At 41.1% G+C, this 14,700-nt stretch overlaps 1 protein-coding gene across 1 annotated transcript in view; it reads left to right on the top strand.

Annotated features, from left to right (window-relative positions):
* UBXN11 (UBX domain protein 11) overlaps positions 1-14,700 on the top strand; it is a 1,449,120-nt gene that overhangs the window by 996,849 nt on the left and 437,571 nt on the right. Inside the window, exon 8 of the mRNA XM_044083944.1 lies at positions 13,202-13,419. Coding sequence (XP_043939879.1) covers positions 13,202-13,419 — 218 coding nt within the window. The remainder of the gene's footprint in view (positions 1-13,201; positions 13,420-14,700) is intronic.

Here is a 14,700-nt window from a genome sequence, read left to right as displayed (position 1 = left end):
TGGTACTGCGACCTCTACAGCCGGGCCCGACGGGAATACTTTGGGATTAGGTGCTTTGGTGCCTAGTCTTCCTCTCGGAGCATCGGCTGCTGGAATTCCCAGTGCCATCGTGGCCTCTAGACCAGTGACTTCCTCGGATTCTGGAGGTCCGGCCTTTGAGGCCATGAGGAGCGCGCTGGCCATGCCTTTGCCGGTTCAACTAGACTCTGCCTCACCGTCCCTAGATTTGGAGACTGGTGCCTCTGTTGCGTTGCAGCCCCCCGGCAGCGGGGCCCCAGGGCCTGAGGATACCCCAATCGGGGGTTCCCTTCTTCCGGGTGGTCCGTCCGAAACTGCTTCGGACGAACCCCCACGGAAGAAATTGTGTAAGAGGAAGCACGTAGACTCCCAAGATGAGTCTATTACATCGGATACTGACCTCGATGACGCGGAAGGGTCCCCCAAATCATCTTCGGATGATATCTCCTTCTCAGATATCTTGGAGATTCTAAGACAGAGAGGTGACTGGCAAGCCAAAACCCCTTCAGCTGAGGAGTCAGTCTTCCTCAAGGCCTTTGGGGCCCAGCCCTCCGCCTCCTGGGTGTCTCCGCCCTTCGATGAACTCCTTGATTTGGTTTCTCGAAGGGTGTGGGAACACCCTGATTCCGTGGAACCGGTGCCTACCAGGCCCAATAAATTCTTGTCAGCTCCCCCCCAAAAAGAATTTCTCACAAAGGGTGTACCGGTAGATGCTTTGGTGGTGGCTTCTGCCACACAGCAGGACGTGGCAGAGGCTTCGACGTCTATTCATCCTCCTAATAAGGATTCTAGGAGTATGGATAGGTACGGGAAGCGTACCCTGTCCTCAGCGGCCTTTACCTTACGGTCGCTGAATTATTTATGTCATTTTACGAGGCTCCAAAGGGATCTTCTCAAAGAGCTAAATGACTCCCTTGTTGGTAATCTACCTGAAGCGCTGGCCTCGACTGTTGGCGCACAGATGAATACTCTTTTTTCTATTGTTAACTCGTCCATGCGGCTCATCTCGTATGCGGCCGATGGAGCGAGTAGAGCAGCGGGAACAGGCGTTGCCCGTAGGAGACAAGCCTGGTTATGCTTGTGTTCGTTTACGGAGGCCTTCAAGTCTTCCTTCGCCAACGCCCCCTTTGATGGGTCATCTTTGTTTGGACCCAAGGTGAAGGACACACTAACTCGGTGCGAGCAGGAGGGCAAGACTTTGACTGCCGTTGGGGCCCGTTATTCCGCTCCTTCCAGGCCTTATCCCAAGGCTGGGAGAGGAGGGAAAATGTGGTTTAAAAAATCCCAAAAGTCTTTCTCTACTCCACCCAGTGATTCCCCCTCCAGAGGCAGGGGGGGGGGATTTTGGAAGACGCCGCCCCAGAGGTGGCAGAGGCTCCCGTAACTCTGGAGACCGCGATTCCTTTCGTGGTTCTTCATACAACCAGCGTTCCTGAGTTGTTGCCCGACTGTGCAACTCCGGAGCCAGTCGGGGGTCGCTTTGCGGCGCACCCACAAGCTTGGGAATCCATAACAAGCGATCAATGGGTGCTTCGCATTATTACCGGAGGATATATCATCCCCTTCAACAAACCCCCCCTTTCTTTAAGGGAAATCCCGGACGTACCACCCAGTCAGCGGGATCAGGCAGCATTAGAAATTTCAAAGCTGCTAGAAAAAAGAGCCATCCAGCCTGTCCCCATCGACCAGATCGGATCAGGAACTTACTCAAAATTATTTTTGGTACCAAAAAAGACAGGGGACTTCAGGCCCATTTTAGACCTCAGTTCATTGAATCGTTTCGTCAAGAAGTCCAAATTCCGAATGGTCACTCTTCAATCTATTCTTCCTTTGCTGGAAAAAGATGCATGGATGTGCTCAATAGATCTCCAGGACGCTTACTATCATATTCCCATAGCTCAAGAGTCCAGGAGACATTTACGCTTCCGCCTCGGAGCCAGTCATTTCCAATTCCGAGCACTGCCCTTTGGTCTCACCACCGCCCCCAGGGTGTTCACCAAGTGTCTGGCAGTGGTAACTGCTCACCTGAGAAGTATGGGATTCCAGGTGTTTCCTTATCTAGACGACTGGCTCCTTACAGCCACCTCCGAGCATCTACTTCTCCAAGCGCTCAGAGCCACGTTCACCTTGGGCCGTTTCTTGGGGATCACATTCAATTTGCAAAAATCTGTACTACAGCCTTCTCAGCGTATTACTTTCATAGGCGCAGACTTAGACACAAAAAGAATGCGCGCCTTTTTACCGGCAGCAAGAATTCAGATCTTACAAGATCAAGCCAAATCCTGCCTTCACTTACAAAGAGCCCCGGCCCATCGGATTCTACAACTGTTGGGCTCGATGGCGTCGACTATACTTCTAGTTCCCTTGGCCAGACTTCACATGCGAATCCTACAATGGCTACTGTCAGTTCAATGGTCTTATCAGGAACTGCCCTTGAACCACTTAATCATAATCACGGAAAGTTGCCATCGAGATCTGCGTTGGTGGCTCCTACAGTCAAATCTCGACCAGGGGCGATCCTTTATTCCTCAACGTCCCGTTGCCACTGTGACCACGGATGCCTCCCAGGTAGGGTGGGGGGGTCATTACCTGGACAGGTCGGTCCAAGGCACATGGCAGATCCAGGAAACGCATTTGCATATCAATGTCCTGGAGATGAGAGCGGTACTATTGGTACTCCAAGCTCTCCATCACGCTCTCCCACAGGGCCCAATTGCTATCCTATCCGACAACATGTCGGTAGTATGGTACATAAACAAGCAAGGTGGTACCAGGTCTTACCCACTATGCAGAGAAGCCATGAGACTTTGGCACTGGGCGGTAGCTACCAACCGCTTTCTAATGGCAACGCACATACCGGGGAAGTCCAATGTGATTGCGGACAGATTAAGCAGGACCATTCTCTTGCCCCACGAGTGGTCCCTCAATCAGAGTATAGCTGCGAAAATCTTCGACAGATGGGGTCTTCCTTGCTGCGACCTGTTTGCCAGCCCTCACAATGCGAAATGCAGAGAGTTCTTCACACTGTTCCCTTCTCAGGGACAGATTCCCAGGGACGCTCTGACTCACATTTGGCCCCCCGGTCTTCTCGCCTTCCCTCCGTTCCCCCTCCTACCGAGGGTGATACAGAAGGCCATTTACATGGAGAGCGAGATGATTCTGATTGCCCCGCACTGGCCTCATCAAGTTTGGTTCCCTTTCCTACAGAGGCATGCGATAGAAGGTCCATGGTTTCTGGATCCGGTGCCAGACCTGTTGACTCATCAGTCAGGACGGCCTCATCCGTCTCTCAGGTCCCTGAAGTTGGCAGCATGGTTACTCCACTTCCATCCTTAGTCCGAGATAATGCTCTCTCGCCGGATGTGGTCCACATTCTGTCTTCTTCCCATAAACCTTCCACCATCAAACTTTATTCCAGTAAATGGAAAAGGTTTGCCTTCTGGGCTCAAGAACGAGGTATAGATCCTCTCACTGCTCCAGTATCGGAGGTTCTGAATTTTCTGGCCTTCCTTTTCAGTCGGGCTCTTCAGTTTCTACCATTAAGGTTCAGCTAGCGGCAATCTCTAATTTTCATGCTTCTTTTGAACCTTCATTGATGTCTCACAAACTTTGTAAGGCGTTCCTTAAAGGGGCTTGGCTCCTTAGGCCTCCTTTATCTCATCCTGTTCCTCCTTGGGATTTGAATATGGTTCTTGCTGCCCTAACTGCCCGTCCTTTCGAACCAGCTGCTACTTGTGATTTAAAATTTCTGTCTTGGAAAACGGCCTTTTTAGTAGCCATAACATCTGCTAGGCGAGTTTCAGAACTTCAAGCTCTTTGTTCTGATCCTCCCTATTTGATTTTTCACAAACATAGAGTTTCATTGAAATTGAACCCTGCATTTATTCCAAAGGTGGCCTCCTCTTTCTGTTTGCAACAAACCATAGAACTCCCTGTTTTTTTCCCAGAATTCTCCAATAATGCAGAATATACTTTGCATCAATTGGACGTACATAGACAGTTACGTTTTTATTTGAATAGAACCGCAAAAACGCGAAAATCAAGTCAATTGTTTGTTTCTTTTGCAGCGAACAAATTGGGTCAACCAGTATCAAAAGCCTCCATTTCAAAATGGATTAAAGATTGTATCACTTTTATTTATTCACAGGCCAATAAAGACCTTCCCTTTCCAGTCAAGGCTCATTCTACCAGGGCAATGGCTACTTCGGTAGCTTTTCACTCCAAGTTATCCATAGATGATATTTGTGCTGCGGCAACCTGGACTTCTCCGCACACTTTTATTTCTCATTACAAGTTGGATGTGGTTTCTCGAGGCAGAGCTTCCTTTGGTTCCACGGTTCTCAGGAGTGTGTTCCAATGAGCCACCCGGGATGTAGGTGCTAGGGACGCTGTCCCATCTGTCATGAATGTAGGCGAGATAGGATCCCATTACATCTTTTAGTTATGTACTTACCATAACTTTGGATGTATGGGATCCATCTCGCCTACATTCATAAGTACCCACCCTCCTTCCCCCTGCCATTTGGATTTAGAGGAGCTGTAGTCACTTTTTCTTGGCGTTCTTTCTTGAAGAACTTTAGTTGGTTATAGTGACTTATAGTGTCTCTGTGCTTACATGAGTGTATGAAAGCGAACAAACAAGATCTGGGGAAGCAGGTGTAGTGCATCCTGGGATAGGGTGTAGCCCAGCCAATGAGAGACTTCGTGCTAGTATATAAGTTGCCGAGTCGGAGCCGATGGATCGGCTACAAACCCATCTGTCATGAATGTAGGCGAGATGGATCCCATACATCCAAAGTTATGGTAAGTACATAACTAAAAGATGCATACTGGTGTAATCCAAGTAATTGTTTCTAAAAGTAATTTTTCTATGAAGAGTAGAGGACCAAGAAAGTAGAGTAGGGTCATATGACACACAAGTATCTAAAAAAACTGCTTGATTCCCACAAGAAGCTAATTTAAAGTTGAGAAAAGGGATAGAAGCTGACAGAGAATTCAAAAAAGAGTGAAGTCTATGTTCACCACCCTCCCAAATATATATATATATATAGATATATATATATATATATATATATATATATGTATATATATATATATATATATATATTTATATATATAGAAACACACACACATACACACACACTTCATTTTCAAAACCTTCCAGAAAATGTTAAATTAAAAGAATTTCTTAAAAGAAAAAATTAAATTCTCCCTTAAATAAGTTTTGCATGGCCCTTCTGCAACTGAGGTGCTACAGAAGTCTAAGGAAAGGGGAAAGCTGATGTGGGGAGTTCTCAGTTTTTTCAACCTCTTTTTTTCAAAGCTACTAGTTATTTCTCTTCCTCCTCGGCTCCCATTTTCAATAAGCAATGTAAGCATTAAGGGGTCAACAAACAAAAAAAAATAAATGAAAAGGAGGTTCTTAAAAGAAAGGAAAATCCTTAAAAAGTCAGGGACAGTCCTTTCAGTCAACATGACTGTCTACCGGTTCCAAACCTTTGCCCAGTCCCATCTTAGCAACTTCTCAGTCTCTGGTTGGTTTCATCCTGCTTGTGTCACCAGAATGTTACATACAGATGGGTTTAATTGTAATCTAGCAGGGATTCACTTGGCAATAGGAATCTCTCCATATTTTAGGGGATTTCTTTTTACCTCTAAGTCTCTGTCTCACTTCACTTTCCTCCCATTCTGTACCAGACGCTGGCATGTGGAGTGATAGAACTAGTGCCTCCCTGCCTCTTGGCAAATGTTTTCATTTAGCGTGTTTTCTTTTACCAAAAAGAAAAGGATCCTGAAGGTCTGCACTTGATATGTCCTTTTAAATCCCTTCAGTCTGCTCACCCTTCTAGCTTTCATGGTACAACTAGATTTAAAGGATCTTTGTCCTCACATTTCTTTTGGTGAGCAGTTCAGGCATTTGTTAAGATTTGCTGTGCCTGGTTTTCCCTGTCAGTTTTCTGTCTTACCCTTTGGATTTCTTCTGCACCAAGGGTTTTCATATATTGTTTGTCTCCAGTCACTGCTTATTGCTGACATCAAGGCATTCACATCTTTCCATATTAGGCTATTACTTTATGTTTAAAGACTCTTTTTCCAACTGTAAAAAGTAGCAGCTGTTCTGAACCTTCTACTTAGCTTAGACTTTTAAATCAACTGTCAGAAGTCTTCCTTCATCCCTTTTCACAAAACTAGTCTGGGTTGCCTGGTAGATTCTGCCCTGGGAAGAGCATTTCATCCTCCAGGCAAAGTAGAGAGATTTCTGCTGTCCATTCTAAGTATTTTCCCAATTAATCCCACTTATCTGTTAATGAATTTCTCAGGCTCTTGGGGTACATGTCATTGATGATGTTTATGTTTCTACTGGCCAGACATCACAAGAGGAAAATACTATGGTAACTCAGGTAAGTCTGGATTCAGCATTTGCATATTTTGTCCTTACAGATTCCAAATCTAGGATTTGTAGAGAGGGAGATTCTATTGTTGATATATTAGATTTGTTGAAATCTTCCTTTGTTATTCTGTAATCTGATCCCCCACCCTGTCACTACAGAGGCATTAGATCTGGTGAGGGATGCGGTTTCCAAATGGGTAAAAGTGCAAGCTCTGTGAAATTGTCAAGGCAAACAGAAGCTCTTTTATGTCAGAGAGATGCTGATAGTGATTGTGCTTGAAAGTCATTTAATCATGTCTGGTTTCCTGGACCTCTACAGTTTTCAGAGGCAGTGCCATGATGATATGGTACATAAATTAATGGCGTCTATATTACATAATCGAACTTTTAAAAGTCCGAACGTCATATGGTCGACATCATATGATTGAACTTTTAAAAGTCTGAACATGTAATAAAAAAATAAACCAAAGAAAAAAACTACCTAAACGGTTTAAGAAGGGGGGCAAGCCTCTCTGCACCCCCCACACACCCTACTCTTTAAATATGCCAACTCTGAGATCGCACTACAGTGCAGAAAGGGAAATCTTCCCACTCCGCACTGTATGGAGATCTCCATTGAAATGTTCACACTTTTAAAAGTTCAATCATATGGTGTCGACCGTATGACATTCGAACTTTTAAAAGTTTGACGTGATATAGATCCAACTAATGGGGTACCAAATCTTAACCTTTTTGCAGGCTTGCTGTGATAGCCTAGGAGATGGTAGTTCAGCTCATTTGACTCTTCTGGCTTTTTGCATTCTGTCAGTGCGGTCAAAAACCTGCACAGACACCACAAATAGAATCTTCATCCTAGGGTCTTCCAAGAAACGATTTAACTGTGGGGAACACCACACCTCACCAAACCTCTATTTGCATCCTTGTAGAACAGACAACTAAAGAAATTCTGCTCTAGGATTCCTTGTTAAAAGGTCTAGAAGAGACAGATGTCTTATCAATCCTATGGAAGGGAATGTTATTGTATGGTTTTCCATCCTTTTTACAGATATTCAGGATTCGCCTGAAAATTCAGAAGGGCTCCCCAAAAATTGTGGTGACTCCCTTTTGGCCCAGGCAATAGTGGTTCTCCCTTCTTTTCAATCAGAACAAGAACACTTACCACAGGTTTCCCCACAGACAGAATTTTCTTGTAAAAGAAAAAGGTTGTTTGATATACCCAGCATGAAAACTGTGTAACCAACTGCCTGGGTGATAACATTTTGATAGCTTTAAGCTCCTTTTTTTTCTGAGGATGTGCAGCAGGTACTAAAGGAGGCAAACTGCTGCTAGGAAATCGTGAATGTGCAAATGGAAAATATTGTCTGGTTGGTGTCAATGCAAGAACCAGAACCTTCCTCAGGCCCAGCTACCAGTGGTTCCTGATTATATGTTAGTTACTGACCAGTGGTCTTTCCTTTATCAAGGTGCATTTGTTGGCCATTTATGCCTGTCAACCCTTTACCCCCTCCCTTTTTTTAACCACATTTCAGTTTAACAATTTTTGAAAGGGGTGTTACATACCTGTTCATGCAAGAAACAGGTAGCTCTTCCATGGGATCTTATTGTTGTGTTTGAAAAGTTTAATCTTTCTACATTTGACCAAGCTCATCAGGTTGAACTGAGGTTCTTTACATGAAAAACTGTTTCACTCATTGCTCCAACATCTTCTAGAAAATAATCTGCTTTACAAGCACTCATGGTGAATCAGCCATTCCTCATTTTTGACAAGGATAGTATAACTTTAAAAACTAATCCTTTTATGTCTAAAGTGGTTCATAGCTAGGTACTAGGCTATCAGCCCAAGGGCCTGCGTAAGCCTAGCCAACAAGGTTCCCTGGCTTACGCCACCCAAGAAAGTTATTTTCCTGTGCCACTGTCGAGCAGAGACACAGAAGTGATCCCCGGGGTGTATTTCCTATTTCCCATCCACTCATCAAAATTTTTCTTGAAGAGTGCTAATGAAGAACTTTGCTTGACATAGATGGGTAGTCTGTTCCAGAGTATGGGAAGTCTCTGGGACAGGAATCTATCCTTCCAGCATGTCCTGTTTATTGTGGTGACAAGGTTTAGGTCCCTAGAGTGTGTAGCTCAGGGGGATTGGGATTTCTTTAGGTGTAGCATGTCCAACAGCTCTGGGTTTGACATAGCTTTATATGTTAGGCAGAGATCACCTTGGAGTAGGCAATATGCTACAGAGTAAAGCTGGAGTTTTTTGAGGTGGTCATAAATGAAAGCTTTATCCTGATGTCTTCCTAGAATTGATCCGACTGTGGAGAACACCTGAGGTAGATCTATTTGTCTTCTTTCAGAACAGACATCTAAAGAAATTCTGCTTGAGGATTCATTCCCAAAAGGCCTGGAAGACAGATGCTTTTCTCTTTTCCATGGATGGGAATGTTCTTCTATGCTCTTTCACCCTTTCCGTTGATATTCACAGTTGTTCTGAAGACCCAGAAGGATTCCCCAAAAATTATGGAGACTCCTTTTTGACCCAGGCAACAGTAGTTCTCCCTCTTTTTCAGTTGAGCCAAGAACATTTGTCACAGGTTTCCCACAGACTGAATTTACTCACACAAGGCATGGGGCTGTTTGATACATCCCAACCTGAAAACACTTCAGTGAACCGATTGGATTATACAGCTTGATACCTTTAAGCATATTTTTCCTGTGGATGTGTAGCAGGGCCTAAAGGAGGCAGAAAAAAAAGATATGCTACTAGGAACTCATATATGTGCAAGTGTGGAAAGGATTTTCTAGTTGATGCCAGAAAAAGGACCAGTACCCTATTCAGGCCTGTCTGCATTTGGTTCTGATTATTTTTGTGAGTTACTGTCCTCTGACCTTTCTTATTCCACTATCAAGATGCATTTGTCATCTGTTTCAGCTTGTCTGCCCTTTGACCCCCCCCTTCTAACTATAGTCAAGTTAAACAGATTTTGAAAGGGGTATTTCATATCTGTCCACCTAGGAAACAGGTGGCGCTTAAAAAGCTTACTCTTTTTCCATTTGAACTGGATCATCAGGCAGAATTGCCTTTCTCAACATAGAAATCTGCCTTACCCTTTGCTTTTTCTGCTAGAACAGTATCTGAGTTCCAAGCCCGTATGGTGAGTCAACCCTACCTCAATTTTCATAAGGCAGTGTTCTTTGAGAACTAATTATTCTTTTATGGCTAAAGTAATGTCAAGAGTTTACTTTACATCAGACTATTAATCTCCTTGTTTTCTTTCCTGTACTCAAGAACAATGGAAAAAATTATTTGCACTCTGGATGCTGACAGGCAGCTCATATACTATATAGACAAAAGTCAAATCTTCAGGAAAACTGATCAGCTGTTTGTCTGCCATGCTGGTAAGAGGAAAGGACAACCAGTGTCAAAGCAGAGTGTTTCCAGGTGGTTGTCTCATGCTGTTGCTTTTGATTGTATTCACCACAGTAAGCCACTTTCAGGCAGGGTTAAGGCCTACTCCACAAGGGCTTTGGTTTCTTCACTGGCTTTCTGGAAGTGGGTAGACTCTAGAAGTATAGACATATAAACATACTGGATTCCTTTCCCAGGTTTAGAACAGGCTTTTCTAGGACTATTCTCCAAGGTCTCCAGAGTCTTAATTTTTCACTTCCCTTCATAGATTCTAAGCTATGGTACTCTACCCAAATAGCTTAGGCTACTGCAGCGATCATCTATATGTTGAACATTGTACAGTTATGTAAGTAAGTTAACTATAACATTAAATATTATAATAGATCACTGTTGCAATAGCTGCCCCTCCATCCAGCCCCCTTATTTCAGTTTTCTCACTGTTATTTTGCAAAGTGTTTATGTATTCACCTTTTGCACATAGTTTTCTGTTGGTTTTGTTTTCTAGCATTGTTCTTTCAGGGCTCTTGCCTCACTTCCTAGACAAAAAAAAATGCCCCGAGGATGTTTGCACTGCATCTTTATATGGAGCTCATCTCAAACTCCTGACAATTACTGAAATGTGGAAGGTACCCTCAAGCTTTGAAAACTATCCAATCACAAGAGGTAGGACCAAAATACCTTAGGCTACTGTAACAGTGATCTACTAGAACACCTACTGTTACGGTAAGTTTCCTTACACAGCTGTAATTTTCCATTAATAGTCTTGCTCAGAATAGTTATAGTTAGTTTGTAATAGTAATATGTTAGGTTCATTATTTAAAAAGGATACAGCAAATGTACTTCCATGTGAAGGACAGAAAGGCATTATAAAAGAAAGCCATCTGTATAGCTGGCTTTATTAGGACAGGATCCATGACTGAGCAATGAAGAAAATTACATTAAAACAATTTCAACTGGAGCACCTAAATTTGTAACAATAAAACAAAAGTTGTTCACCACTAACATCAAAAGCACACCAAATTAAAAAAAATTTCAGAAGGCTTTAACCTCTATACCTGCTTACTTAATTATGTTAATTTTGTGCAGCCCTGTAGAAAGAGTAAACACTCTGAAGCAAGATAATGTGTTCCCTCAACAAGTCTGTAGCATGCTGCTAGCAGTAAAATCAGTCACAGGCTGAGCTGCAGTTCATATATCTGATTTATCTGGCAATCATTTAATTTAATTTAATTTAATTTAATTTAATTTAATTTAATTTGATTATTTATTTCTGTGTACTGGGTTAGAGCATATGTGTAAGAACATAACCCCCCCACACACACACACTGAAAAGTTAACCACCTCCAAAATAACTTCACATTTGTGGTAAACAAAAGTCATGGTACAGCAAAACTACATATAAAACTGTAACTTCAGTAATCCTGTCTCATAAAAAGTGTTTCAATACTGGTTGCAAAGCCAAGCAGGATAGACCAGACTTCCCTAGATCTAACTATAGTCTTCAGCTCATCCTGTGGGAGCCCCAGATGTTCTCAGGCAAAGTAGAAGACATAATCCAACCAGTGTGTCCTAAGTCTCCTCCCACTGGACATGTTACATTTCCAGTGGGAGATGTTTAGTGCACATCCTCAGAAAGTACCCAGTCTACTCCAGCTGACCTCTTGCAACATGACAAAGCAATGGCTGTACTCTGAGATCTTCTCAGATTGTTGAGCTCCTCACTCTAAGTGTCATGGTTTTAAACTTACTAACCTTAAGGATGATGTCAATACTCCTGTTCCAGGTATATATTTTTTGTGCAGATTTCCAACTTTAGTACCTGAAAAAAAAATTAAAAAAACAGTGGCCCCAATACAGATTTCTTTGGAATACTATTGATAACCTCTTACTCTGACTTGTTTTGTCTTGTTGCTTATCCAGTATTTCACTCATTGAATAACATATTGACTGGCATGTAATGCTTTTAATTTGTCAATTATTTTCTTATGATGAACAGTGTTGAAAACTTTAGTAAGGTCAGGTGAACAGCATTCAGTGTGAGCCCTTCTTCAAGTGCTGCTATTACCTCCTTAAAGAATGCCAGAATATCCGTAAGGCAGGAGCTCCCTGTAACAAACTCATATTGTTTCATTTCTAATAAGGATTGGTCCCATGAGGCATATAACAAATTAAATAAATAAAAACATATACTTTCTAAGTTTTTATTAGTGCAGCCTGTTGTCAAATGTCAGGGATGTGTTTATATGCTGAAATTTATGATTGATAGAGGTTTAGTTAGGTTTACCTTGATTTTGTGTAGAAAGTCATCAGGTATGTTGTCTGGTTCTAAGGAATTTCACTTAATTTTACTTGCAGTAGCAGTTGTCATCCCTGTACTCCTGTAATGAATGTCATCCCTTATCTCTATTGTACTCTGACATATTTCTTTACTTGTGAAGTCTGCACAAAATATTTTGCAAATATGCTTGCTACATCCTGTTCCTGGGTGATCACCCCATTATTTATTGGTGCCGTATTACATTCACAGGTTTTCAGTTTCATTTTTTTCTGGTGTAATTAAAGAATACCTGTTCAGTTCTTCACCCATTGATACCAAGATGAGTTCACAATTCTAAAATGTTTGATGAGAAAAGTAGTTTTGGTTCATTACTCTACTTAATGTATCTTATGGATCCTTTCTCCCCTGGCCTCTGCTGAAAGAGACTTGGCGTCCAGTCGGACTTTCCCAGTAAAAAAAATGTAAAATAAAATAAGTAAATGAATACTCAGTCTATGTATTTTTATATAACTAAAATAATAAAATCAAGTAGTAACTTTTTCTTTCTGTTGTATATCTTATTAGTTATGTTATTACTCTATGGGGGGCTTTCTGTTGAATTTAGCTGTGTATTTGCTTGTTGTCTAGTTTTTAATTGCATACTGTTTTGCTAAATTGTCTTAATTAGCATAGTCAATTAATATCTGGAGATATGTATTTGATATTGAGTAGTTTACCTAGTTGGTGTGGTATGATTAAATCCCTCACAGGGATCATATTTCCATTGATTTTTACATGCTGTAATTTACTCAAGAAATCCTCATGATCTGTAGGGGCCATTGGCAGTGTATAGTCATGTTTTATATTCAGTGGTGGAGATATTAATTATTACACAAGCAATTTTCATCCTGAGAATTGTTTCCTTGGGCTCTTGCTTTGATGTATTTTTAAATGAATAAACTACATTTGCACTTAAATGGGTTATTGGAATCTTAAATAGAGGACTGGACTAAAATAGCACTGTTTGTTTCATTTGTTGTATTAATATTGCATACTGTGCACCAATCAGAATAGTCAGAACCCAAAATGTTTAAAGTATGAGAATAATATTTGACACTCCTATTCTTCATTTCAGATAGCTCAACATCAGCAAAATTCATAGTGGATTTCGATTTAGTTCTAGAAAACATAAGAGACTTAAACATTTTAGCTGGAGAGGGAGAAGCACATGTGGAACACATTGAAGGTGGTGCAAGACTGAGGCATGTAAATCCTGTCTCTCTGACTCTCTACAGAAATGGAATATTTTTGTTCAATGGGCCATTTCGGTCGTACACAGAGCCATCAACTCAGGTAATAAAAAAGGGATGGTACAAGTACGCCAGTCTGGCTACCTCTGCATAATTTATTTGTATAACTTATATCTGGTCATAATATAGACAATTCTTGACAGTCTGATCTTTAAGCAGCCTATAATACATGGAATACTATAATTACTCTACAAAAATGAGGGAAAAGTTTTCCTTGAAACTTTAAACACCCAGCTGTAAAAGTCCATTAAATGAACCAAACTCGGACGAATGAAATTAGTGCTTTCAGTCACTTTTTAATGTTGTGATCTTCTTCAGAAACAAAGTTACAATGCCCATCCCTTCCTTTTATGCTAAAATAATTACCTTAAACAGGAAATGACATAACTAATTAATGTTGTATTCATTAAATATCTTTTGTATATAAACTAATATATTAAAAAATCTGTATTTACATACACACTTTGCATATTCATGAATATATATACACTTATTCTCTAATTCTAAAATAACTATATTGTATATTCTATCTGTATTATAAAAAACATTTTAAATTGATGACTTCATTTAAACCTGGTGCTCTGTCTGCACCCAATAACAATTGCCAGAAAGCTTCTTTGCATTCTAGTACATTATTTAAGTCACCAGCAAATAATGCTTTCTCTGCATTGTCTAAAATAAAAAATTCAAACTTCTTAAATTCATTACATAACATAGCATGCCTAGCTAATGCATTCATCTTGTCTTTCTTCTTTTTTGCCAAATGATGTTCATATATCCTACGTTTAAGACTTCTGTTAGTTTTGCCAATATAATAATTTCTGCATGATAAAAAGGTGGCTACATAAACTCCATAATCACTATTACAATTGTGGTATTTTTTGGCCCAAAATGTCTCCTTAGAAAATCCAGTTGTTACAGAGGATGAATTACTAATAAACCTACACTGTTTACAATTGTTACAGCTGTAAGTGCCTTTTTTGTTGGTGCACAAACGGTTGGAACTACCTTCTTTCTCTCTTCCAGATTCTAACATATACTTAATGTTAGTTGTTTTTTTGTAGGTGAATCTTGGTGCCATCCCTAATATATTCACTAACTCTTTGTTACCTATTATTATTCGGTAACAAAGAGTTAGTGAATATATTAGGGATGGCACCAAGATTCACCTACAAAAAAAACAACTAACATTAAGTATATGTTAGAATCTGGAAGAGAGAAAGAAGGTAGTTCCAACCATTTGTGCACCAGCAAAAAAGGCACTTACAGCTGTAACAATTATAAACAGTGTAGGTTTATTAGTGATTCATCCTCTGTAACAACT

Source organism: Protopterus annectens, chromosome 1.part1, assembly GCF_019279795.1.
Source record: "Protopterus annectens isolate FY-2018-M chromosome 1.part1, PAN1.0, whole genome shotgun sequence".
In the NCBI taxonomy this organism is placed as follows: Eukaryota; Metazoa; Chordata; order Ceratodontiformes; family Protopteridae; genus Protopterus; species Protopterus annectens.
Note: the sequence above shows the minus strand (reverse complement) of the source record. Positions and strands in the feature narration are given on the sequence as shown.